This window comes from Lissotriton helveticus, chromosome 10 (genome assembly GCF_964261635.1).
Source record: "Lissotriton helveticus chromosome 10, aLisHel1.1, whole genome shotgun sequence".
Classification (NCBI taxonomy): domain Eukaryota; kingdom Metazoa; phylum Chordata; class Amphibia; order Caudata; family Salamandridae; genus Lissotriton; species Lissotriton helveticus.
Window position 1 is genome coordinate 374,968,366 of NC_136071.1, and position 26,798 is coordinate 374,995,163.

General features: G+C 46.1%; 1 protein-coding gene across 4 annotated transcripts in view; it reads left to right on the forward strand.

Annotated features, from left to right (window-relative positions):
- The window catches only part of LOC144784035 (GTPase IMAP family member 9-like), a 290,804-nt gene extending 264,653 nt beyond the window's left edge, over nt 1-26,151 (forward strand). For all 4 annotated transcript variants that reach the window (XM_078662740.1, XM_078662739.1, XM_078662738.1 and 1 more), the window contains exons 5-6: nt 19,373-19,421; nt 19,862-26,151. In XM_078662740.1, coding sequence (XP_078518866.1) covers nt 19,373-19,421; nt 19,862-20,985 — 1,173 coding nt within the window. In that variant the 3' untranslated portion in view covers nt 20,986-26,151. The remainder of the gene's footprint in view (nt 1-19,372; nt 19,422-19,861) is intronic.
- Nucleotides 26,152-26,798: the final 647 nt, after the last annotated feature.

Genomic DNA, 26,798 nt, shown 5'->3' on the forward strand with positions numbered 1-26,798 from the left:
CCGGGGTCCGAGGGGGTCCGTCACTCACTCCTAATGTATACGCTTGGTGACTTGTGGTGGAGATCGCAGGCCCGACGCGCGATGAGCCAATGGCGGGAGGAGCGGGGCCTTCGTAGTGTGGACTCTTCTTCAGTGGAGATCGTTATTTGCCGTTGTCTGGAGAAGGTGATGGAGTCTCCCTACTATGCACGGCGGTAGTAGTACCCGCACGCTCTCTACGATTCTCAGAAAGCTGGTAGGAGGTGTGGTTGTACTGGGATGGATCAGTGGGTCCCATCGGGCAAGACAGTGGGGTATCAAATGGGCAGTCAAGTGTTTCTCCTTGACTGGTGCCCCCTGGTGTATGTGATCGTGGCCCTCCAGGCCCAGCGCACAGCAGGTAGCGGCCGTGAGTCCAGATATATGGCGATGGTTGAAGCAGCGCCCCTGGGGCCACCGCAGGCACGGCCCCAGCGAGGGGTTACCCTCCTTTCTGCTTCCACTCACTGCAATGCCCGGGGGGGTCGAGTCCCGATGGAGGGCCCAGCAAGTCAGCACAGGTGTTATGTCGCGCTGCTAACACGGCGGGGCGTCATGGAATGTGTCTGCCTCCTATGTTCATGCGGCTTCGCTGCTCAGTTTCTCCCCAACAGGCCAGGTGTGCAGAGGAGCCTCAGGGAGCGGCCACAGCCGCTTCAATTTGAGCAGTTTAGCTGTTAGGAAGGGAGCCGGGACCTTCCTGCGCACCGCCGCCTTTCAACAAGGCCCAATTGTCCTGGGCTGCAATGGGGTGAATCGCACGCCGGCGAGACCTTCTCCTCACAGTCCACCCGGCCGCCATCCTTTTCTGCAGAGTAGGGGGTGTTGTTTCCCACCGCTGCTTTAAGTAATAATAGTTCCTAGGCAACTGAATACCTGTCGAAAATCAGGTTTTACACATACAAAATGATAAACAGGAACTCAGTGTACTGACAAACAAAAAGAGTTAAAAAAGTTCATTTTAATTGCATATAAAAATCTGAATTGTAAAACAATCTCAATGTCACTCACATATCATAAACTGACAATACATAAAAAATAATTATTTCATCAAATCATAAAAGAACAAGAATGTCAACATCAAATGCTAAAATGTTACAAGGGTTACAAAGAATGAGTAGATAAGATGACGATCTCTAAGCGCGTTTCGGCGTAACACACGCCTTCTGCAGGAGATCCACTTGAATTTCTATACACAAGAAAAACATACACCTAAATTGACAAAGTATATATGCCAATATAGTACACTGAGTCTGTTACACATGGTGCATGAGACGTGTGTAATATAATGTGGTGTTACGCTAGAGGGATGTAGACCAGAAAATGAATAGAAGGAATGATAAAACATAATATACCAAAGAAACTAGAGAAAAGGCCCAAGGTGGACCCCGAAATGGTGACAAAGATATTAAAATATAGAAGAAAGAATATGTGTAAGAGAAAAGCCAAATAGTATCCCGTGATGGAGACAAAAGAAAGTGTGACCAGAGAACATTATATAAAGTGCCCCTATATATAAAAATGATTGAACCTTACCTAAAGATTTTATATGTTAAAAAGCCACGGGGACTGGACAATGTTCTTTAAATGATTGAAGCAGCTGTTAAGTGAAATGGACAGGAAAAAGTGGATTTAAGTCAGTATATTCAATGAAGCCTCTAGGCAAAAAGGCTGTCATAATAGCTAGTTACCTATCTGATGCATTAAAAGTGCAAAGTCGGGGATATACGACAACGCAGAGGAATGGAATCAGGACTCCAGAAAGGAAGATCTAAGAGAATATATGTGATTCAGTCAGTCACATGGCAATAAAAAGATTTACTGAATTATATAAGATAGACCATGTATATAGAACTACCTGATCCTGTCCGGTACAACAACCAGGAAGGAAGGTAGACCGCCAAAGATGAGGGGTGGTCCCACCGCTGCGCCAGACAGACACAGGAAAGGTGTGGATGCCTCAGTGGCCGCGACGGGGCTCCCAATCAGCGCGAAGCACTCACCGCAGCAATCCGGTATGGCATGCTCCGGAACCTCCAACGCCGCAACGACCTCCGTAGCACCTCATCAGAGAGCAGCGGGGCCACTCGCATCGGCAGAATGTAGCAACTTTTCGCTGCGGGTGTCACTCTGATCCACAGGGGTACGCAGCTGTATAGGGTCAGTAGCGCAGCAAGCCTCAGCCTCACCAGACAGTCAGCGCCGCTCTGGTCAGTGCACCAGTGCCGCCAGCCATCTACTGAGGAGCCATAGCCGCCATTTTGTAAGTGCCAGCGGCGGGGACCAAAGGGCGAGTACTTCAGGATCGGGACAGATTTGCGATCCGCAATAGGCCTCCCCGGGTGTTCCGTGGCAGGGGCAGTAAGGCAGGACCGTTCTGTGGTGTGGTTAGTGAGAGATGAGCAGTATAATCGCCGGATAATCTCCCAAACAGCAAGAGCCTCACACAAGTCAACCATCTTGCTTGGCAACCTCTAGCACTCCCAAGAAGAAGCACAATAGTAAATGTGACTTTATGCGGGGCAGGGCTGAGTCACCGAACATAGCAACAGCAGTTTTGGAGAGATTTAAATGGACTGCTAACTCCTGCAAATTATGGGCCACAAGGAGATCCATTTGCACCACCCAGCCCTCATGCATATCTCTAGGGTGCAGACAGACACACAGGCTGCCCATTTTTGCTGATCGTGGTTCCTCATGGGTTTGAGGATTCGAGACCTGTGATCGTATGGCTGGGCCGCACCACCTGAGCGGCTCAGGAGTGCCCGGCTTCTGTGCCAGGAGAGGGAGATTGGCACAGGAAACTTCCTGCAATGCACCCTGGGGAGCCCAAACACTCCTTACTTGAGACTGATGGGCCATTAAGAGAGGGCCACACGGAGTGCCTGGGCTGGTGCCTGGGTCTTCCTTCTCCTCAAACGCCCGGGAGGATTCATGCCAGAGGCCTGGTGCATAGCTTGCAGTGCCATTCCACTCAGCGATTGGCAGAACTGGCTAGTCTCAGGAGGCAATGGGAGGCACCCAACAGTATCATGAGTGTTTTTCCCCTCTGCTCCCCCTTGGCATATTGCACTGGCCCAATATGAGACAGCAGAGAGGGGGGCAGTACTATAGAAGGCCATTGGGTCGTAGAGGAAGCTGCAGAGTGCAGATGGGCAACAGGACTGGCCAGTGCTAGAGGACAACAGAGGGCACCTAGCAGCTCAGCAAGCGATTTCCACCTGCCCCCTCAGGACATATTTCCCTTCTTTGTTAGACCCTAGCCCGCTTGACATTTGGTCCATTTGAGCGCTGTACTGAATGACACTTGGGATGAGACAGGCCTGACTCCACCAAAAGGGCTGCATGAATTGTTCATTAGTGCAGCTACAGACTTGTGAGCACATCTACTTTGACATTTCATCGGTCCTCAACATATTTCAACATTGCTTTTTGCCAATCAGTCCCGTACCTGGTGGTCCCTGACTCCTTGTGCCCTCTGCACTGTTCATGGACGTCACAGCCCCTCTGCCACTACCAGTAACAATGGACACTCTTTAGCAGTGATAATGAATTCTGAAGCCGCCTTGGGGGCCAAGGTTGATTCCTTGGTTATAGGCTTCACACTGCTCCACGAAAACCAATGGAACCTCTCCGAGAAGGTAGCTTCAAATACAGCAGCCATTGACACTCTAAATCCTGCTCCGAAGACTTGACAGAGCGTATTCACCATGTGCTGGAACGCCTTAGAAATTTGGAGGACAGACGTAATAAAACAGAGGAGCGGTCCCACCCCATTTATAAATAGCCTTGAAAGGCCCCCTGAGGGAACAGAAGGAGACAATTCTCCACAATTTATAGGGGAGTTTGGTTGCGGAAACTAGTGGCCCAGATATTGTCCTCCTGTTTTGTTGTTGAGAGGGCCCACAGAGTCCCAGTTCGTCACCTGTCTCTTGCCTCACCCCAGAGATCTTTATTTGCACGGCTGCTCAATTTCAAAGACTGGGATTTGACAATGTCTGAAGCCCAGAAGAAGGATTTGATACTCATCGATAATGCAAAAGTCATGATTTTGTTCTGACTACACCCTTTCTGTTCAACGCCTTTGCTCTTCCATCATGCAGGTTTAGATGAGGCAGTGCTCCTGGGGATATAAATACGCTCTACTGTTTCCTGCTAAACTATGGGTTACAACGGACCAGAATTCCCGTTTCTGTACAGATCCGGAGTCTGCCTCTGACTGGCTGGAGGCTTGGGAGGGCCCAGTGCCTCTCTCTTCCATGATTCCATCATCCCAGGTTCACATCATAGAAAAAGTCTTGGCGATGGTGCGAAAACTGTGTCCCAGAGCCAGCATCGCAGGGGCCAACTTCCATCTCGGCTGGGCTAGAACAGAGATCATGCAGCAGAAGCACTGGCAATTATGGAATAAATAACAGCTTACTTGCCTTAGCTTTCCTTACCTGGGGGCTCTTAACCCTGCTTTGTTTATGACATGTTCTGAAGTGTGGGGATATAAACTTGCCTGGGGCAGTTTCCTCTATGTTATCATTGCATAGGTGTAGACTTCCCAATATTGCCTGCCGAGTGCAATTTAGCAGCGCAGCTGCCCCCGCAAGGGCTAAGTTCTTTTTGTTATAATTACTGAAGTTCTCTCCACATGCTGTGTGTTGATAAAGATGTTGATCTCTCTGTTTAATTTGTTAATCGAGCGGGCCCAATAGCTCCTCAGCTCTTAGGCCTTACCCACTCTATAACATGCTCCCCTGCTTAGTCCTAGCCGAGGAACTAACCTTTGTGTGTTTATATGTTGGGCTGCGCCCCTTAGTTTGGATGGTGGCGGTTGTTTATGGGGGGAGGAGGGGGATTCCTTGGGCCAATTAGTATTTTAAAAGGTAAAGTTAAAAATAAAACGTAAAAATTGCCTACACGTTATAAACCGCCTCCCAATATAAGGAACACTTTACCTTCTACCTTCTTGTGCCCTCCGCCCCTGCTTCACATGAGGGAGAAGGAATTTCGCACCCACTGACCTGAGGACATCTGCAAAGACTCGACTCAAATTCAAATTCAAAATTAACTTTATTCGGATTTCAATATGAAAACCACAAAAGTACAAATTTATACTGTAAAAAAACACTGATAAAAATAGATACGTTTAAAAAGTACATGATATGAGTTAAAAACAATTAGTTCACTGTATACTGTGCAATGGATTTACTAGAGGCCGTATTTAGGCGGATTCATGGGTTGTTCATAAGTTCGTACGGTGTTTAAGGCATACTCTAAGGTAATGTGCCACGGATCTTGAGACTAGTAGATTGTCCAAGAGCTGCAATGCCAAAAATGCTGGGCGACATCTTTTGACCTTCATTGCTTTTAGGATTGGTAAAATCCATCTCTTCCGGAATGGAGTGTAAAAGGTACAGAAGAAGAGGACGTGGATTGTGGACTGGGAACTGGGACTCGACTCAAACAGCTGGGTCACGAGACTCTGAGCGCGGGAACAGGGCCTCGTTGTGCTAAAGAGGCAGTTCTCCCCCTTGCTGCTGCAACACTGGACGTCAATAGACGTGACGTCCAGACGTCATTAGATTTGACATTCAGACAGAGGGGTGACCCCGCCCGGCGCTCGTAAGCGGGCAGCACTTTTGTTTTCATTATGTAGAGTTATTTCAGGCCTGCTCAGAGGGCTGCCGCAGTATAGGAACGAGTTGGTTATCAGATTGGTGTCACCCCCAACTGATGGTGTCACCCGGTGCGGGCCGCACCCCCCGCACCCCCCTAGTGACGCCACTGATTCCTTCATCGAAATTGTTTCAGATCTCAAGACATCAAATATACTCTGTAAGGGAAGATATCCTTGTTTAGTCTGGCTGCACCCGGAACTAGCAATCATGTACTGCACAGTCCCGTCCTACTTCCAACTACACTATTCTTGGATCAGTATAATTGGTAACATGGAATGTCAGGGGGATGAATTCCTGCCATAAAAGTTACAAAATACATTCCACTTTGGTCCAGTGGAAAACACATATAGTACTTGCAAGAAACTCATCTACTGGCTCAGGGGGTGAAATCTAAACTCTCAACACGTGTTTGGGTCTCTTGTTTGAAACTAGCTTCCTGCAAATGCTAGAGGAGCGGCAATTTTTATCAGGGCTAGAGTTCCATCTGAAGTTGAAACTGCCAAGACTGATGTCATTGGTCACTATGTACTGTTTTGGGGCTGGTTTGATGGCTCTCCATTGGTAGATGGAGGTAGGTATATATGACCCCAGTGTAGCTCAGGCTAGCTTCTGCACTAATCTGTCTGACTGTTTTCGAGACTGGGTTGTGATTGCTTGGATATTAGTAGGGACCTTTAACTGTGTGCTTTTTACAAGATGGAGTTATTTATCATCAGGTGGCTTTTACATTTCTGTATGAACTAGGGGACGCAAGAGTATGCTATATAGTTGCCCTGTTTCTTTCCAGAGTAATCTGCATTAGAGTTTTCTTAGATGATTTAGGAAGCCCAAAAACCTAACAGGGATTAATGTACAAATATTTTAATTCCATGCTTTGTTTTATTTGTGATATCATTAGAGCTTCATGAGTAAATATTAACAGTGTATGTAGAACTACATTTTAACCATATGGCTATCACTTTATTTGGTGTATTTATGCATGACGTCTGCATATTATTCTATTTTATTCTCGTTCTACGTTTTATTTTCGCTGTCTTGGCGCCATGTGAATTTTCGTTTTAGCAGGCTTATGTTTTTAACAACACTGTAATAATTTATTGTAAACGTTTGTGCTTTTATAGCTCACAAAAATTTGTGTTGATAAATCTGTGTGCTTGGCATGTCCCTAGACCACTCAATGCCCCCATTCTTACTATTCTTGGCCATCCTGTCATCAAGAGCACTCTGGGCCTGGCTCGAGGTATTTGTCATTTAAAATTCCACCTCCCATGGAACTACATCTTTCATTCTCCAGTGCATCACACCCGCTCTACGGTACAAAAGGGGGTGGTGATGGACGGAGCATCTGAACCAATCAAACACTCACACCCAGTCAACAGATCTGGGTTTAATCCATCACCGTTCTTTAGCCCACTCTGCCACCCCAGTTCAGACATAGCCATATGCAAATCAGTCTGACCCTGTGCCTCATGGGAACAGTCCAGCTCGAACTGCCAAGCCATGCCTTCCCTGGACCGGAAACAAGCTTCTGAGGACCGGTTTTTGGCATTTCAGCCGTCTTCAGCCCGGCTTGCTTGAATCCAGTGGCAAAGTGAGCAAGGGACTCACGTCTGAGCATACCATGCCAACTTATGGCAAACAAAGCGGTACAAAAGGGGGTGGTGATGGACAGAGCATCTGAACCAATCAAACACTCACACCCAGTCAACAGATCTGGATTTAATCCATCACCGTTCTTTAGCCCACTCTGCCACCCTAGTTCAGACATGGCCATATGCAAATCAGTCTGACCCTGTCCCTCATGGGAACAGTCCAGCCCGAACTGCCAAGCCATGCCTTCCCTGGACCGGAAACAAGCTTCCGAGGACCGGTTTCTGGCACAGGGTAAAGACTGATTTGCATATGGCCATGTCTGAACTGGGGTGGCTTGGTGAGCAAAACAACGATGGATTAAACCCAGATCTGTGACTGGGGGTGAATGTTTTGCCATTGTGCAACATTCCGTCCATAATCATGTGTGTTTTGCTGTTCACCCTATGTGGGAAGGGTATGCCCAGACGTGGGCCCCGTGCTCACTAGGCCAGTGGAGTCAAGCTATCCTGGCTGAAGACGGCTGATAGCCAGAAACCGGTCCTAGGATGCTTGATTCTGGTCCAGGAAAGACATGGCTTGGCAGTTCGGGCTGGACTGTTCCCATGAGGCACAGGGTCAAGACTGATATGCATATGGCCATGTCTGAACTGGGGTGGCTTGGTGAGCAAAATAACGATGGATTAAACCCAGATCTGTGACTGGGGGTGAATGTTTTGCCATTGTGCAACATTCCCTCCATCATCTTGTGTGTTTTGCTGTTCACCCTATGTGGGAAAGGTATGCCCAGACGTGGGTCCCGTGCTCACTAGGCCACTGGAGTCAAGCTATCCTGGCTGAAGACGGCTGATAGCCAGAAACCGGTCCTAGGATGCTTGATTCCGGTCCAGGAAAGACATGGCTTGGCAGTTCGGGCAGGACTGTTCCCATGAGGCACAGGGTCAAGACTGATTTGCATATGGCCATGTCTGAAGTGGGGAGGCTTGGTGAGCAAAATAACGATGGATTAAACCCAGATCTGTGACTGGGGGTGAATGTTTTGCCATTGTGCAACATTCCGTCCATCATCTTGTGTGGTTTGCTGTTCACCCTATGTGGGAAGGGTATGCCCAGACGTGGGTCCCGTGCTCACTAGGCCACTGGAGTCAAGCTATCCTGGCTGAAGACGGCTGATAGCCAGAAACCGGTCCTAGGATGCTTGATTCCGGTCCAGGAAAGACATGGCTTGGCAGTTCGGGCTGGACTGTTCCCATGAGGCACAGGGTCAAGACTGATTTGCATGTGGCCATGTCTGAACTGGGGTGGCTTGGTGAGCAAAATAATGATGGATTAAACCCAGATCTGTGACTGGGGGTGAATGTTTTGCCATTGTGCAACATTCCGTCCATCATCTTGTGTGTTTTGCTGTTCACACCCGCTCTACAACAGATAGGTGTGTAGGCATCCCAGACATTTCCTCACACATCATGACCACTTTATACCATGCCAGCATTGTTATACCACAACCCCTACACACTGAATTGACTTGGGGATGGCAGCCAGCACTTATCCTGGCCTGACGCCTGAAGACTTCAGTGCTTCAGGATGCAGTATTTTACCAATCCCAGTATAACTATAATTAATCTTATTTTGCTGACAATGAAGGTATTTCCTTGTCCCCCTTAGTAGAGTGGGAAACCTTTAAAATACTCACTCCAGGGTCTTGTATTAAGTCTGTGGTGGGAGTACGAAAAGTTTTTATAGGAGAGCTTACTCAGCTGGAGACTTCATTGCAGACTCTCAAGCAACTACTCCTGACCGACAAAGACAAGGCAACATAAATTACATCTAGTAAGAGCTCCTTCTTTGACACCCTAGAAAGATAGTGTAGCTTTGATTACGCTGCTTATCTAGCTATGACTCATAAGGGAGATAGGCCTGGTCGGATTTTTGCCTATTTTACCAATCCAACGTCTTTAGGTTCCACCCCTCTTTGATTGACTAGTGAAACATTGACTACGCAGTGGGCCATCAATGATGTGTTTCTCACCTACTATAAAACACAATATATTTCTCCATCTCCCTCCACTACTTCGGCGTTTAGCACCTGCCTTGGCTTGCTATCATTGCCTTGTCTGAAGCCCACAGCTAGACAGGATCTTGAGCATCCTTCATTGTTGCAAGAGCTGTGGGGTGTTCTCTGAGACTTGCCCTGGGGAAGACTTCTGGATCTCACGGAGTACCATCAGATGTCTAAACGCTTTTCGCCTCCCAGTCGTCACCCTGTCTGCTCATGCTCTACAAAACCTTCTTAAAGAAACAACACCTCCCAGACACAGTAAATTAAGTTATCATCTCTATGATGCTTAAGTCCCATGAGGACCCAACTGACACAGTGGCTTATCGCTCCTCATCGATTCGCAACACGGTTTAAAACAAATTTACTAAATTACTTGCTAAATGACTGCATCACAGTCTCCTCGTATTTATATATTCTGATTAAGCAGGCTTTAGTCCAGGCTGTAATACTTCTCACAACCTGAGAAGGCTTTGGGATTTCATGGCAAGTTCCTCAGACGTTTTTCTGATAGCTCCATGTATTGCCCTAGATCTTTAGAAAGACTTTGACTCTATCCGCTGGGACTTTATGTTGGAGGTGTTTCACGGAATGGGCGCTGGCCCAATTTGGTCTAAATGGATTTGACTATTACACAGCAGCTCTGACGGCTAGGGTCAAGATGGGACAGGATATCTTGCACTCCTTCACAGTAGGTAGGGGCACCCATCAGGGATGCTCTCTCTCACTGTTCCGTTTTTCAATAGCAATGGAACTGCTAGCGATTGCACTGAGACAATGGGATGAGTACTGGGGAAGAGGTGACAATTAGAACTGTCCTTCATGCTGCATCACTATATGCCGACAATATCCTTCTTTATGTTCGGGCGCCCCAAATGGACCTAGCTCCTATAACTTGTCTCTTGGCTGACTTTGAAGTGATCTCTGGACTCAAGGGTCAACTGATCTAAGTCCTGCATCTTCCCCTATGGGCCCCACCATTTGGACTCTTGGCTTCACCAAGTAATGATCACATTCAAGTATCTTGGGATTAATAAATATCATTCATCAGAGGAGCTGCGTGATGGTAACCTGGGTAGATCACTCTGGTCGCTTAAGGAGCAGTTCCTCTTCTAGACACCGCTCCCCTTATTATCATGGGACGGGTAGCCCTGATTAAAATGATTGTTATCCAATGCATCTTATATTTTTCATCAATCTCCTCTTGTCGCTTCCTGGTTTCTTTTTCGAGATCTGGATACCGCACTAGACCAGATTATTTGGCACAAAAGTAAAAGATGAGTAGCATAGACTACTCCTAAAATCCCCACAGAGGCTGGCGGCTTAGGGCTCGTGGATTTTGAACAATACTATCTCTCAGCCCAGCTTCAGTGGCCAACCTGCCGGCTAGCGGGCCATTCCCTTTCGGAGACAGGCTTGCCCACAGGGGATTGAAGTCAGGGCCAGTTGAACCAATCCATTTTGAAGTTGTAACCTCCCCTACCTGGCACCCTCCACTGCTGCTATCCACTGTGTTATACTATCTCCAACTATCAAGAGCACTCCACAAACACAGAACCTTCTACACCCCTGTGATCTACCTCACAGCATTGATAGCCTTCAATGATACCATCAGTAGCATCGGGACTGTTAGACTGAACAGGGAATCATAACTGTCTCCAATCTATTTTCAGAAAGGGAAACTACTGGGGTTTGACACACTCAGGATAGAATTTACAATTTCTCCCGGTCACTTCCTTACATATGCCCAAATTAAGTGAACACTGAAGGCTATGTTCCTTATTTGTGACTCAGAACCCACTGTCAGTGCTGTAATTCAAGAGCTTCACACCCTAGGTTACAGTACACATCTTGTTTGATATCTTTATCAAGCACACCTCCAACATTAGGATCGGGCCAGGCTTTCCCTCTGACAAAAATGGGAAAAAGATATAGGCCGAATACTGCACAACTCAGAATGGCCATTCATCTTGTTAAAACCACACAAGGTATCTCACAATTTTACTCCATGTCGCATCTCCAAGATTTACCATGGGGCATCTTCCCTCAGTCCTCAGTGCCGAGCTCCAGGCACAGATCTACCCTATGTCTTGTGGGCATTTTGATTGCTGAATGGCTATTGGGCCAGGATTCTTGATCTCCTTCACCAGCTGCAGGGCACTGTTTGCATAACTCGCTGAAGGAACTGAGAATGGGTATGGGTGGGCAGTAAACCCTTCTCCGCCAGTGGAATTTGAGAAGTTTTGCCACTCTGCTCTTCACTTGGAGCACGGAGTTCAGAAAAACTCTGCCAAACACCTGTTGAGCGGAGTTCACAAGCACGCTCATGGCACACCACTACTTATTCCACAACATGAAACTCTGCGAGCCCTGCTCACCCCTAATATTGGATTTACGCAAACACCCCATTGCCCAGGAATGGGAATCCATGGTTGAAGCATTTACGCAAGGCATTTAGGACAATACATGTCCCCCTTGAACATTCAACTCTTGTTACACTAATTCATCGGTTCTTTGATCTGTGACAACATTTACATTTCAAGGATTGCAACTCATAGCTGTGCTCCATTGCTGGACAGGACTGGGAAGCCAGCACTAGTTGTGCCACAACATTGTGGCCCGTTAAGTTTTCAGTAGTGGGAATGACCAAGTTTGGTGTGGGGTAGAAAGAGTTGGGTTCAAAAGTTTGAGTGGATGGGAGGGTGAAGTTGGGAAGTTATAATAAGGGAAAAAACAATATAGAACAATAACGAGGGAATTAAAAGACAAACCACATGGCATGTTTGAAATACTGCTGTCTATTTCGTTATACATCAAGAATGCATAGTAACTAGAGAATACTACAAACTCTACCTATTTCATATTTGCCAATAAAAAAGATATTTAAAAATGTGTGTCTTTGTGTATAGAATGAAGATACGTTTATGTGCAGTAGCTGCTCCGTTTTGCATTTGCTCCCATTAGCCACTTGGGCATGGTGACAGGGATCCATCATCATCAAGAATCTTTTATTTTGGCCGAAACGGACATAAAAACACAAGTAAAAGAGAAAAACACAATACAAGTCAATTCATAAAAGGAGACGATCATTGCAATGTTCCAATTTGATCAGCATTTAAGTGCGTACAACACACATAGGGCAGACTTGAATTTATATAAAATTACTAAAAAGTGCATGTACCAAATCATATGAACACGGGGCCTAACATAAACAGTACATCGATTTCTATAAAGTGCATGTGCAAAAATGTAAACAGCCAAGAGTTCTTTAAGTGCCATTGATAATACATAGTTCATATAACCCCTCTTGTATTCCTAAGGCACATTACTGCTCTTAAAAAATTTACAGTACAATACAATGTAAAAATATCTGCAGAGAGTTTCAGGTACAGGAGAGCCACCTTGGCCTGTCTAAAACCAGCCTTTTTTTAAAACTTTTTTTAAAAAATATTTCCTTGGGAGCATATAATACGGACATAACAGCACGAAATGAAGGGTATCCTGCGGAGATCGATGACCGCAGCCGCAGGTACCCTTCTGCTCCACTGTTTCAGTAAAACCTGAGGGCACCGCTAGGTTGTGATGAATAGTATTCAACCTAAAGCGTGTCATAAAAAACCTCTCCTGGGGGCTCTAAATGAGGTACAGGTAAGGTTCAATCCCCGGCCAAGATTTTGTCAATATGTGGCTTCTCACTATGGGTTTTGTTACCTCATGGTCTTCCCTGATAGAGCCCAATAGATTCAAGAAATCCCCCTTCACAATATTCTTATCCTTTACCTGAATTTTTGTGGGGTGGTTAAAAAGTTCCAGGCGACCCGTGGCCTTAAGAGACTCTCTAACATATTTCAACCATGGTATATCCGCCCTCTTATCTCGTGCCAGGCAATCCTGGATAATATCTCTTGTCAGCGTTGCCTCTGGGTTTGACAGGGATCCAGTTCCTATCATCAGAGTCTCACTGACACACTTGTGTCACCAAATATAGCGGACTGACTTGCTGTCCCTAAAGGGCTCATACATGTGAGTGCATACATTTACATTTCTATTCCTATATTAAAAGCTGGGATGCAAATCTGTTCTCCATTGCTCATGTATTTCATAAACAGCAAACTGTTGAGTACAGTGGCAGGCCCCAAACTGACTGCTTTGTACCCACTTCCGAGGAGTGAGTTGATGCCTATGGGGAGAAAGGTGCATGCAAATACTGCATTATTTGACCAGCAATGAAATATGCGTCACCGGTGTGGAGCAGGTGCCAATCGAATTATAGGACGCCTCTGCAGACACCACAGAACAATACCTTAAAGATAGCATCAGGTGCTCCTCGTTTCACAAGAACAGCAGATATCAATAGACGTCTAGGCATTGAGATGTTGGAAGACCATCTCCACAACCTCAGCAAGAAATTCTACAAAGGACTAGAGGCAAAAGGAAAACTCACTGATCAAGAAACATGCTGACATTTCTGCAAACCCTTTTGACTGCTACCTGTGACCCATCACAGAGCTGATTGTGTGAACCAACTTCACCTGTGACAAAGTGTCATAGATCAATCAGAAGACAAAATTGCAACTTAAAAATACAAAATGAATCTGGAGTAACGAGACCACCGCCTTGGTATCCAAAACACACCACTGTCAGAAGGAGTCTGACAGCCAGAGAAGAAGACAACAGTGTTAGTACTGCAGAGAGCAGGCATTCCTATCTCCTTCCTGCATTGTGGCTTTCTCTGTACGGGGGCAAAGAGAAAAGCAACAGGTGAGCATTTCAGTTCATCCATGTGTTAATGTTGTATGTGATGGTACATCTACTTACCTCAATCTCTGCCATGCTTTCGAATATAATCCTTGCACCAGGCTGAGTTGTATGCTCAAAGTAAACTTTGCACACACACAAGTTTGTTTTCTGATTTTCTGCATGCTATCAGGGGTCAAAATCGTAGGAGTGTGATAGTCAAAAGTGTATTGCCGCAGTGTAGCTGATACAGCAACAACGCATGTTACAATATCAATCTAGCCACTGACATCAGTGCTAGAATAGGAAGAAATATGACTCCAGGAATCCATAAATTGAGTGGTGAAGGTGTGCCAAAGGGAAAGGGGTGGAGTCATGAGGGTTGGAGCTTAAAAATCGAGTTGGACTGTCAATGAGCACATTTATCAAAAACAAATCTACTGCCAAGGAATTGGCAATAAGGACAAACGTGACATCAAATCAGTTCTAGCTTATTTAAGTGCTCACAAAGAGGTTGCATCGTAAAATATCTTACAGGGTTAAGACATCTGCTGCAAAGATATTGGTCTGGCAAGCAATTTTGAGGGATTTATAATAGTATAGTAGCGGTAAGATAACTCTGATGGTCAATGCAATTCTAGAGAAGTTCTGTATTTTTTCAAATCACAATTGTATAACATGCAGATCACAGATTTGTAATTTATGTGAATCGATAACTGGGCTACTGCTATTGACATTGAAATCATTTTGTTAATTCCAGTTCATAGTTGCAAACCTTCTAATATAGCACAGTGAGCTATTTATTGTCCTCAAGGAGCTAGGATATGCATGGGTTACTAATTGTTTGAAATGGGGTTCCTGGTTAGCTGATGTATACACCCAGGCCAGGCAGGAACCACCACACTAGTCAGGGTAAGTGAAGTAGACACTTTGGGGCAGATTTACATGGAAGTGGCAGATTTACAAGGAACTGACGCATCTGCATAGATGCGTTAATTCCCTTGCACCAGCGTAAAGGCTTTGCTCCACCATCGATGGGCTGTATTTACAATACAGTGCCCTTGGTGCAAGGATTAACAGATGCAGAAGTGAAGCATTGCTGGAGTTGTGTTACAAGCATGACGCAAGTCCAGCAATGTATTTTGAGGCCTATACTTACTGTACTGCGTCACTCATAACACCTGCTTCAAGCAGGTGTAAGGTTTTGACACAGTGGCGTCCTAAAAGTGGCACAGTGAAATCTTGTAGATTTCACTGCCTCACTTTTACGAGGCCTTCCTGCGTGGGAAAGCCCACCCTGCATACATTATACCTGACACTTGTATAATGTGACGCAAGGCTTTACAACGTGACTCATCTCCCTAGATGCATCAAGTGGTAAGTAGGCCACATTGTTTGCGCCACTGTTGCATCAAAAAAAGTGCCACATTGGCGGCACAAAGAGGTGCCAGGGGCTTGTAAATCTGCACTCACCCACTGGTAGCTTGGCAGAGAACTGTCAGGCTAAACTAAAGAGGCAATGTTTAAAGAATGTGTGCAACATACAGTAGTAGACTGAAAGAAACACAAAAAGACTCTACATAGAGTTAGAAAAATAGTATTTCCTTTACTCTTTAAAACAAGACCAAACGCCAAAAATCCCATTTAGGAATCTCAAGATATGCACTTTGGAAAAGTATAACAATAACCACAGTGTTTAAATCAAACGTAATTAGTAGGTTTCACTAGACACACTTCGGTGGAGGGGGGATCGATAGATATGTCTCGTCACAGTTCATATGTGCCACAGAGTGCAACAGGCACCAGAACGGAGAAATGTACCAAGTCTCTCAGGACCGATGCAGTTTGAGGGATTTCAGCCACCCGCAATAGCGCGTAGGGTGGAGGAAGGCACCTCTCAGGCCCAAGGTGCACACGGTACATTTCACTGGCGAGGTGTCAGTCTCAGGTTCAGGGCCCCATTTTTGGTATCTGCTCAGCATTGTTGTTACCCAGGCAATGTGCAGGGAAAGGAAGGTGGGCCGCAGGTGCAATGCGCTGCTGTTGATCTGGACTCCCCTGGTGTAGGCGTTGCCCTGACAATGCTAAGGGAAAGGAATGTGGTGCTCATGATCAATGTGCTGTTTGTTTGTCCGGGTACCTCAGCCACTCGGAATGAATCATGGGTTCTAAGGTTCATGGAGTCCCAAGTACAGAGCGCAACTGCAGATCAGGGCAAGTGTTGGTCGTAGTGAATGGAGTGCTGGACTCCGCTGGCAGTCCAAGTAGAAGTCACTGCCTTTGGAAGTGTCAAGTGCCAATATTAGCAGGGCTCATTTGCCGAACTCATGGATGGCAGAGTCTGGTAGCAGTGTGGATGAAAATGAAGTCTTTGATGGCCCAGATACTTCATGAACAGGGAGCAAGCCAACAAGCCCTTGGAGTTACTAAAGCTTTTTCTAGGGGTTTTAGAGATAAGGTTCAGTCTTTCTTACTGCCTGGCAAGAGACAGAAGGCAGCAGGCTAACACTGCAAAACAAGTAGCAAAGTGGCAGTCCCTCCTACAGCACAACAATCAGCAAAACAACACAGCAAAGCAGTTAGCAGGGTTGCAGTTCCTCCTGCAGCACAGCTCCTCTTCCTGGCAGTTGCTCCTCAGGTCTCAAAAGTAAACTTAGTACTTGGTGTCAGAAGTCCAGTGCTTATACCCATTTTAGCCTTTGAAGTAGGGAGACTTCAAAGAAAGGCCTTTGTAGTGTACTCAACCCTGCCCTGGCTCCAGATTCACAACAGTGGGCATGCTGTCCGTTGTGTGTGGATAGGACCCAGCCCTCTCAGGTAGAAGTGTCAGCCTTTCTCACACATCTTGCTCAGGCAGACCTATCAACATGCAGATGGCCACTCAGGCACACCTATCCTTCCTTTGTGTGCGTCTGTCTAGATTTAAGGCAGGAAGCCAGCTGTCGCCCAGCTCAGATATGTAATCTAAAGACAGACAGAAGGCACTAAAGGGCGTAAGTAAGAAAATGACATCTTTCTAAATGGAGCACTATCAGACTTGCAATATAAAAACCACATTTGTGAAAATGTGTATTTTTAAATTGAGTCCAGAGCCAACAAACTTACTTTTTCTACCATTTCCCAACTGAAAGTTACACTTGTAAAAGGTTACAAGGCAGCTCCAATATTATCATATGGGAGAGATAGGCCTAGCATTAGTGAAATATGAATTTAAGAGCATTTCACTATCAGGACATGTACAACTTAAAAGTGCATTTCCTACCTCTCGAGTACACTGCACCCTGCCCATGGGCTGTCAAGGGCCTACTCTAGGGATTACCTATATGTAATAACAGAAAAGGTTTTAGGCCTGGCAAGTAGGTAAACTTGTCAAAATTATATAGCAGTTTAAAACTGCACACACAGGCATTCCAGGTACAGGCCTGAGACATGGTTAAAAGGCTACTTAGGTGGGTGGCACAACCAGTGCTGCAGGCCCACTAGTAGCATTTGATTTATAGGCCCTAGGCCCAGATAGCACACTTTACTACTGACGTATAAGTAAACCAGATATGCTTATCATGGATAAACCAATTTTCATCACATTTTAGGTACAGAGCACATGCACTTTAGCATTGTTCAGCAGTGGTAAAGTGCTCAGAGTCCGAAAGCCAGCACAAATTCGGTAGGTTTAGATCCTTATTGTTTTGTTGTCAATATGTTGTTATTCTAAGATTGAAAAGAAGGGCTCCTCTGGGACTTAGTATTTTTTGTTAGTACAAACAGGCCCTATCGATGAATTACATTTAGTATCCTGACTTTGTGTTTCTTCAGACCATTCACTCTTAACAACAATTGTCTACAAGTAGGGCTGGTTTGCCATTCCTACACCTTATAACCCTCATTGTCTTAAATAACATCTCCTGTACATTGATTCACACACTTGTAGGATTTACTGAGCATGAAGTAAAGCTCTCTGACATCCTGCACTGGAATGACTTGTCCTTATAAAGCACTAAATAACAAAATAAACAAGTAGTTGCCATTTCAATCATTATTTGAATAGTTACTCATACAAAGCAAATAAATCTTACATTCTTACATTGCTTGCAGATCTCTTCACGACGGGGGGGGGGAGGGTGGCGGGGGATTATGAACAAAGCCAAAATCCTACCTTCAAGTCATTGGGGCATATTTACAAGGGGATTGCGCCACCAGAAGTTGCTTTTTACAATGTTCGGTGGTGCAATGCACTGCACCGTATTTACAAGGTGGCAACTTTGCATGGTTTAACCCCTTGGACGATCATGACGAGCTGAGCTCGTCATGAGCCACGGCGCTCCGGTGCTCATGACGAGCTCAGCTCGTCATGGCCCGTGGAACGCTCAGGTGCGGGGAGAATGCCTTGGTTCCTTCCATTGCATTGACATCTAAGTAGTCAACTCCAGATGGCTCCCAGCCAGGATGATACTTGACAAAAGACGAACAGAATGAAGATAGCGTGCTAGGTGCTGCTGAATTATCTCCCAGTGTCATAAAACTATGCCTGCACAATTTCAGCATATTTCCCTGGGTCAGCCGGATTCCGGATCCGACCCATAAATCGCTGCCGGAACCAGGATCTGTTGTGATCCCCCTACTTTCCGGCACTGGCTGACATAATCTGGATTAACACCAAAGTAACGCAACCTTGATTGAGAAGAATATACTTGTAACAATTTGTATTACGATATTTTAGGCATAGGCAACTAGGAACGAATACAGGAAAATTAATTTAGATTTAACATATAAACAAGATTGCCTCGTGGCAATGACTTGTGTTAGTGATAAAACATGTGAAGGGATCCATATTTGAGATTATTATGATGAAACAACCTTTTCCGCTGATACTTCAACAATAACCATATGTAAGTGAGAAAGGAATACATTTGTGAGTCATTATTTTGCTTGGTGCTGCCTGATACCTTAAAATGTATATGCAATTCTTAACTTCACATCTATGTACCCTCACAATACATTGTAAATTTGAATTCATGTATATATAATAATTACCAAGATATTGGTTTATTCAATGTTCTGAATTGATATTTTTGAGGGACGAAATTTAAAACTCAGTACGCCCTCAAAGGTTGCCCTATACTAACGATTTGGTGCCAGAAACTCAAGACATTGTTACAGGATATTATCTTCGTTCAGAACGTTTTTTTCAGCATAATATGAGATTGTAAAGATGTTACATATTAGAATCCATTGCCATTGCTGAGTTACCTAAAGTGTATTAACTTTCTTGTAAGTGAATCCTATTTTGTTTCCTACTCCTCAGCCAGATACTTCTGGTAGTTCCGGAGAAGAAGCAAGTGGATATGTTCGTGGTAAGTAATGCTGGATACCACAATAATGCATGCACGTTTTTACCAGTAGAAACTCATTTCCACTTTTGCAGCAAAATGGTTAAAAAGCAACACCCTGGGGTAGACATGAAAAACAGTTAAAAATGTTGCTTTTCTTCTTGACTTTGCACTGGCCTGCCAGAAATGCGCTTGATTTCCATAAGAGCACTTGAACAATTCCTTAACTATACTGGAGTACGACAAAGCTACCCGATTTACATCGCTCCCTTTGACACAGATATACAAGTTAAACAAAGGTTCGGTTAAAACTCATACAATCGGCTTTCAAAATTATGAACATTTTTCTGAACACTCAATCCCATCTATTGTCATTTCATATCGAGATCTGCCAATGAACTAGCATCTGTCTTTAATACGTGTTTTTAAGAGTACTGTTAACATCACCATTGTTTTGTTATTAGATCGAAGGACGGATGGCCGATACACTGGAGCATCAGAACTGCGAATAGTTCTTGTGGGCAAAACTGGAGTCGGTAAAAGTGCAACAGGAAACACCATCCTGGGTGCAAAGAAATTTAACGCAAGAGCTTGTTCAACATCGGTGGACCAGACCTGTCGGAAAGAAACAGTGAAGTTGAACGGAAGAAATGTTGTAGTTGTTGATACACCAGGCTTCTTTGACACAGAGCTTAGTGATGAGCAGATCCTACAAGAGATCAGCAAATGTGTGACCATCAGCTCTCCGGGCCCTCATGCCATTGTCCTGGTGGTAAAGATTGGTCGATATACAGAGGAAGAAATGGAAACAATCAAACGAATTCAAGATGCCTTTGGAGAGCAAGCAGTGAGCTACATGATTGTGTTGTTTACACGCAAAGATGACTTAGGCAATAGGTCCATAGAAGAATACTTGAGCAATGGAAGTAACAGGCACCTCCAGAAGCTGGTCGAAATGTGTGGCAACAGGTACTGTGCATTTAATAACAGAGCATCCTCAGTGGAACGAGAGATCCAGGTCAGCACGCTTCTCACTGTGGTTGAAAGAATGGTGGAGCAGAACAGTGGGACATGCTACTCAAATGAAATGTATGGTGAAGCCGAGAAGATGCTGCAAGAAAAAATTGAGGAGCTAAGAATGGAAAAAACAAAAAAACTAGAATCGGAGAAAGATATGATTGAGCACCAGTATCAGAAGGAAATTGAAATACTGTATGAAACAATGAAGGCAAAAGAAAAACTACTGATGAAGGAAATAGAAAGATGCAGCGATTTGAGGGAGAGTACATCTCAGTGTCATCGTGATGTCCAAATGGGCTCCGCTGCTTACACAGAGAAAACTGCTTTGTGGACTAAAAGCGAGGAAGGCATCAAGATAGAAATATTATTAAAGGAGAAAGGAGATGATGAAAAAGTGAACAATTTGAAAATCAAACGTGATAGAAATTTAGAAGAAAAGTATAAAATTCATGATGAGGAACAAAAAAGAATACGCGAAGAGGCTGAGAAAATTGTAGTTGTGTGTATTATAAAATTACTGAAGTGGCTAGGTGTTCCTTCCAAAATCAGAAAGTGGATGAAAAAATAACCCCTAGAGTATTAAGTCCAACGAGGGTGCAAACCATACATCTTCCCATTCCCTCCAATCAAATGTGATTTTCTGTAAAATACTGTAAAAATGTAGTTTAAAAATATGTTACATCTTCTATGGTGTCACGTCAATATGATCCTGCATAGACTTTTTTGTGGAGACGAATTGCTGCACTAAGAAAATGCTGGAATTTGTGAGTGAGCTAATGGGTGGTTTTACGATTTAGAGGATGCAAAGGAGCCTCCTGAACTCTTCTTGATGTTTTATGTGGACAGAGCCCTCTTCATTGAGTAAACCTCTACATCATTTATCCTCCACGCCTCGCTCTGCACATTACTAGTGGATCCTTCACTCCTAAATCCACTGATTCGTTCCACTCAGCCCTGCCAAGTGTCACTCATCACAAATGAGGCTAAAGCATTGTAGCAATTCGAATATCCACTGTGTGATCTCAGAATGCCTACACCAATTAATTAAGCTGACAGCATGAATTTCTAATTCTGCGTCCTTGCTAAAGCAAATAGCTTTATTTGCCCAGCAGTCCAGCTCGCCCTCTCCTTAGATGTCAGTTTCCATCAACCATAGAGGATGTTTTTATGAGCATATGCCCTGCACCAATGTAAGCATTGCACGTCCTTCCGAGACCCCAGACACACATGCTCCTTCTGATGAAAGACACAGACTCGCTGCAAGCACTGCCAGGTGTCCTGCTCCTTGCATCAGGAGTCCAATTACCTGAGAGAAGACTGACAGGTCACTAGGTGGTCCGTTCAACATGCACCATAATCTGCTGTGATAGGGCAGCTCGCCTCCACAGCTGTGGACATGCAAGTGCACAGCACTGATTCACTGTCCTGTGACTCGAACTGTGCACCTCTATGCGGCTCTGGTGCCCGGTTACTTACCGGTAATATTAATTACTATGAGTCCACGTCTTCCTCGTCACAGCCTTACGAATGAGTATACTTCCATTCATGCAGAACCTAATCACCAAACTTGACTTTTCCTTCCCAATCCAAGATTGCCTCATACCTAACAGTATAAGTGTATCACTTCCTGGAAAGGACTTCCTGAAATAACAAAGCACAGAAAGAAATCAGTGCAACAGCATCGAGAGGCGCGGGTAACTAAGGACTGTGACAAGGCAGACGTGGACTCAGAGTAAAAAATATTACCGGTATGTAATCGGGCTTTACCTCCTTGTCCATCTTCTTTTCACAGTCTTTACATATGAGTACATACCCAAGCCCAAAAAACTGATTTTGAACAATACACCATGAAAAAGCAAAACAAGAGACAGCAACAACGACCCCGAGAAGATGGCACCACAGGAGAACACGCTGGACCTAAAACAGCAGTTCCAAAAACCAGAGGACACACCACCATTCAAAGAGAAAAGTGAGGTGCAGCGCCCAATGCCAATGCGATGAAAGAAAATTCTGGCAAGCACTGCCCCGGATGCCGCAACACCAGCAGAGATCACCCGGGGAGAAAACACCAGGACATGAAGGCCATCCAAAGCAGAAGACAGGAGAAGGCCAATGCAGTCAAAAGGATAAGGAATGGAGAGAAGCCATGGAACACCCAGTGCCAGACCCAGGGAGACCGACAAAGCTCCCGACGTTCGAAACACCAGCAGTGAGTCACAAAGACGGAGAAAGAGCATGAAGCACAGTCAGGGAGGAAACCAAGGAACAGACAACAGGAAGGCAAAACCACACCAGAGCCCAAAGGCAAAGAGCACACCACTGGCAGGGACAAAAGCCAGATGAGGACTAAGCACCACAACAGCTGGAAAAGCCGAAGCAAAGGAGGGCATTACATACAATGCCCCAAACTCCCCAATCTGCCGTCTAGAAGAAAAAGGCCACCAGAACAGCCGTGGCCAAAATAAGCACGAAGGTGATCAATCCCAAAAGCCACAAAGAGCACCCCAGGAGACCAGCAGAAGCAGAGGCATGCCCCAAAGCTGCAATGCTGAAGGAACAACAGGACGCTGAATAAACAACTCTGCAGCAAGTGGGCTTCCAGAGGACACAGACAAAATACCAGCCCCATGCATAGCCGAATCACCGCTCACACACCACAAAGGGCAGAGACAACCAACACAAGCTTAAAAGAGCATCACCGCTGGAGGAACCAAGAGGAAGAGGATAATCCCCAAACTGACACCAGCCAGAAAAGACCACCTAGAATGGCAACAAGCCGCTAAGGGAGATGGCAGCTGCGAAAGCCGGAGCAGAGCAGCAGTAGCCAAAGAACATCCATGGTCCAAGATGGACTGCGCACAAGAGACTAACCACAAGCTGCGAACAGACACAGAAACCTCTGCTGAAGCATGCGAGGAGGGACCATACAACAATAGAGAGAGGCAGATGGGCAGCAGCTCAGTGGGGAACCAAGCCAGGCAATGTAGACTAAAACTAAAAAGGAAGGACTGACCATCAAGCCATATACACCTACACAGTGGAAGGAAAACACCACCACAGAGCAGCAGAAGGACTAGACAGACACCCCGGACAAAAGACAGCTGAGAGCCAGGAGAGGGGAAGCCACCCAGAGGCAAATCAACCAGGAAATAGAAGCAGGGAGGGGCACAGATGCCCTGCCCAAAGAGCTGACAAGCAGGATCATCAGGCAGATCCTCCCCCCCATGAGCAAGGGACAGCCTCCAGCCGCACCTAAGAGGAAAAGAAAGCAATGCCACTGGGCACCGCTGCCCCCAAGCAGTGAAAACCCCCAGGTCAGCACCCCTAAGAACATGAAATGTGCAATCACAGAGCCCTAGCACACCCATAGGCCTCCGGGGGATGAAACACAGTATAGTGACCTCAGGAGGAGGAAAGCTGGGTGAACCCGCCAGGAGTGGAAACAGTGCCCAAGAGGACAACCACGCCCCTCAGGGGATGCCATAGGCCACTAAGCCACCACGCCCGGCATCAAAACAAAAACCCTGGACAAAGGAGCAGAGCCCACCAGAACAGGAGAGCCCTGCTGGACAAAGAGCCACTGGACCAGAGGCAGGCACTCTGGACAAGGGGAACAAAGCCAGAGAAGACAGTGAACAAGAGGAGATAGACCTAACCCCCGGCACCAGGATCGAAGGCTGGCATAGAGGACAACACCCCAGAAAGGTGATCCATGGCCCTGAAGAATCAGAGGGGCGACGAAGAAGAGAGTGCCAAAGGATGAAAACACAACATGCACCAACCCAAAGACCACCCCAAGACCAACCCGAAGCAGGCCCCAAGGAAGAGGAGAACCAGGCACAGCAAGAAGCTGGACCCAAGCAACAATGCAGGCACCCCCATAGAAGGGAAGAGCCGGAACCCACAGAATGCAAAAAAAACCCTCTATGGAGCCAAGGCATGGAGAACATCATGTGGGTGGATGCCAGCCCAACGGGCAGGATCCTAAAGAGGGAGCCTGGATGGCGAAACAGCAGCACAGTAGGCGAGACAGAAGAACGCAGACATCCAAGAGACACTAGTCTATAACAGAGGCAGAGCAGTCGGAGACACCCACGGGAATAACACAAGAGGGAGAACCGAATGATCTACCGAGGGCCTGAACAGGGTGGAACACCCCAGCCACCAACTGGCCATGGAAAGTGAACAGAAACAACGGAAGCAAGCCCCACGAGCAGCAAGGCAACAACCCTCAGAAGGAAAGGTGCCCGGAAAAGCCCAGTTCACACAATGAAAGCAGCCCAACCAAGAGACCATGAAGGCCACATGGATGGGAAGAGAGCCAGGTCCTCACGTCCACAGCCTGGGAACCAATAATGGAAAGGACCAAGGGATCGTAATGAGGGTTAGTAGAATATGCACACAAAAGTCCATCCCAGAAAACCACATTCACTGATAGGAAACTAGGAGCAGCTGAACCATGAGGGCTGGAGCACTAACTGTAAGAGCCAAACATAGCCACAGTAATGGCAAACATGAACTGCTGAAGACCCAACCCATGCAAGTAGCCCCCACTCATCAAGGCAGATTGGTGCAAAAGAACCCCCACACCTAAGGAGACCGCAGCATGGCAGCCTAGAGAATCATGTTCCCCTACCCTGAGTCAAAGTATAAAAAGAAATACGCAAAGAACCTAGTGAGCCCGGCACACCAAGGCACCCAGCAAAGAGGAGGAGATGTCCATCAGGGATGTACAGCGAAGCAGGCAGGACAAATCACAAGCAGTAACATATCGTGCACCCTGGAGAATCAACAAGCCCCCCAACAGAATCAAAGAGGGCCAAACACCATGCTCCCAAGCCCAGCAGAGGAGCGGGAACCACAGAAACTGGAGTACACCAAATGAGAACCACCTGCCATCAGATCCAGCCCAAACCACCCAGCAGAAGGGTCAGCAGAGGAGGGAATCTGACAAATGGGGAAAAGAAAGCAAGAGCAGGCTGCACCATCATAGCAAATCCAATAACGGACAAACCAGGGCCCTGCATAAATGGACCCTCATTACCATAACGACCCCCCCATCACCACAGAAGGATCCAAACGAGGAACCATTGCAGAAGGTGGCCCTTCCTAAGCACAACACACAGCTCAACAGCCACAGCACGAGGCCCTGGAGAGCAGGGACCACAGTCACCCCAGCGGATGGCCCAGCCACCACTGGAGGAAGCATGACACATACAGACCCAGCAAAAAGAGAAGCAGCACCACAAATAAAACACAATGTGTCAGCCCTGTAACTTGTAACATAAACCAGAGAAACAGCAAACCCCGGAGGAAGAGTCCCAGACCTATACAACAGGGCCAAAGGGACATACTGGCCACCCTACTGAGAGCATGATACCCCGCGAAGCGAGAGCAACGCGCCCACACCAAATATAAAGGCAGACAGATAGGTAGGGCACCACAGAAATGAGGAAATAGCCCTATGTGAAAAATAAGTCTTGAAATAGAGCCAGTGGGACCCAGAACATGCCTCCCTCGCCATAATGAGGGTCAGGCAGAAGTGCCGCGACACCCAAGCTACCCAGCTGCTGGATGCCATGACAGAATCAAGCGGGTGCCTGGTGCCTCACGACACCACCAGAAAGACACCACCAGAAAAACCCAACTGGGACGCTGCCTGAGAGTCCTGAATTCAGGTACAGTGACCCAACAGCAGGAAAAAATAACAGTGCCCAACAAAAGGAAAAAGAAAGAGATCGCTCACCGCAATCACCATGAGGAAGCATCCAGCAGCCCAGCCCATCCACACTCCTCTCATGACCAAATAGTCCCAATACATGCTTGTGATCACAATAAAAAAAGACAGGAACCACCCAGCAGACCGGAAACCAAAAAAACAGAAAAAGAAAAAAGGCACTACTGAAGCCAAGTTCGCAACCGTTGCAGAATGATAAAAATAGGGAGTCCTTCTCAGGAAGTGATCTACTCATAAACTTGGATAAAGGGGCCATTTTGAATTGGGAAGGAAAGGCAAGTTTAGTGATTAGATTCTGCATGAGTGAAGGTAAACTCATATATAAGGACTGTGAGAGGAAGACAAATGACTAGGTAATGATGTGGTGCCGGTATGGACATTGGTGCGCTTGAGAGATGTGCATGAACAGTTCAGCACTTGAACTGCTCCCCAGGCTATTATCAGCTGCAATACAGCAAGAGCAGGGCAGGTCCTTTTAGCCACAGAGCTCAGTCACTGAATACATGTTGGCCTCACTCAGTGAACCTAACTACAAACACAAAAGTTCAGGCTACAGCTAGAGATCTAGAGAAATGTGACCGGAAATGCAACGACAAAGAAAAGCAAAAGTTTAGCTTTCCTTTATTGTTATGTACAAACACAAT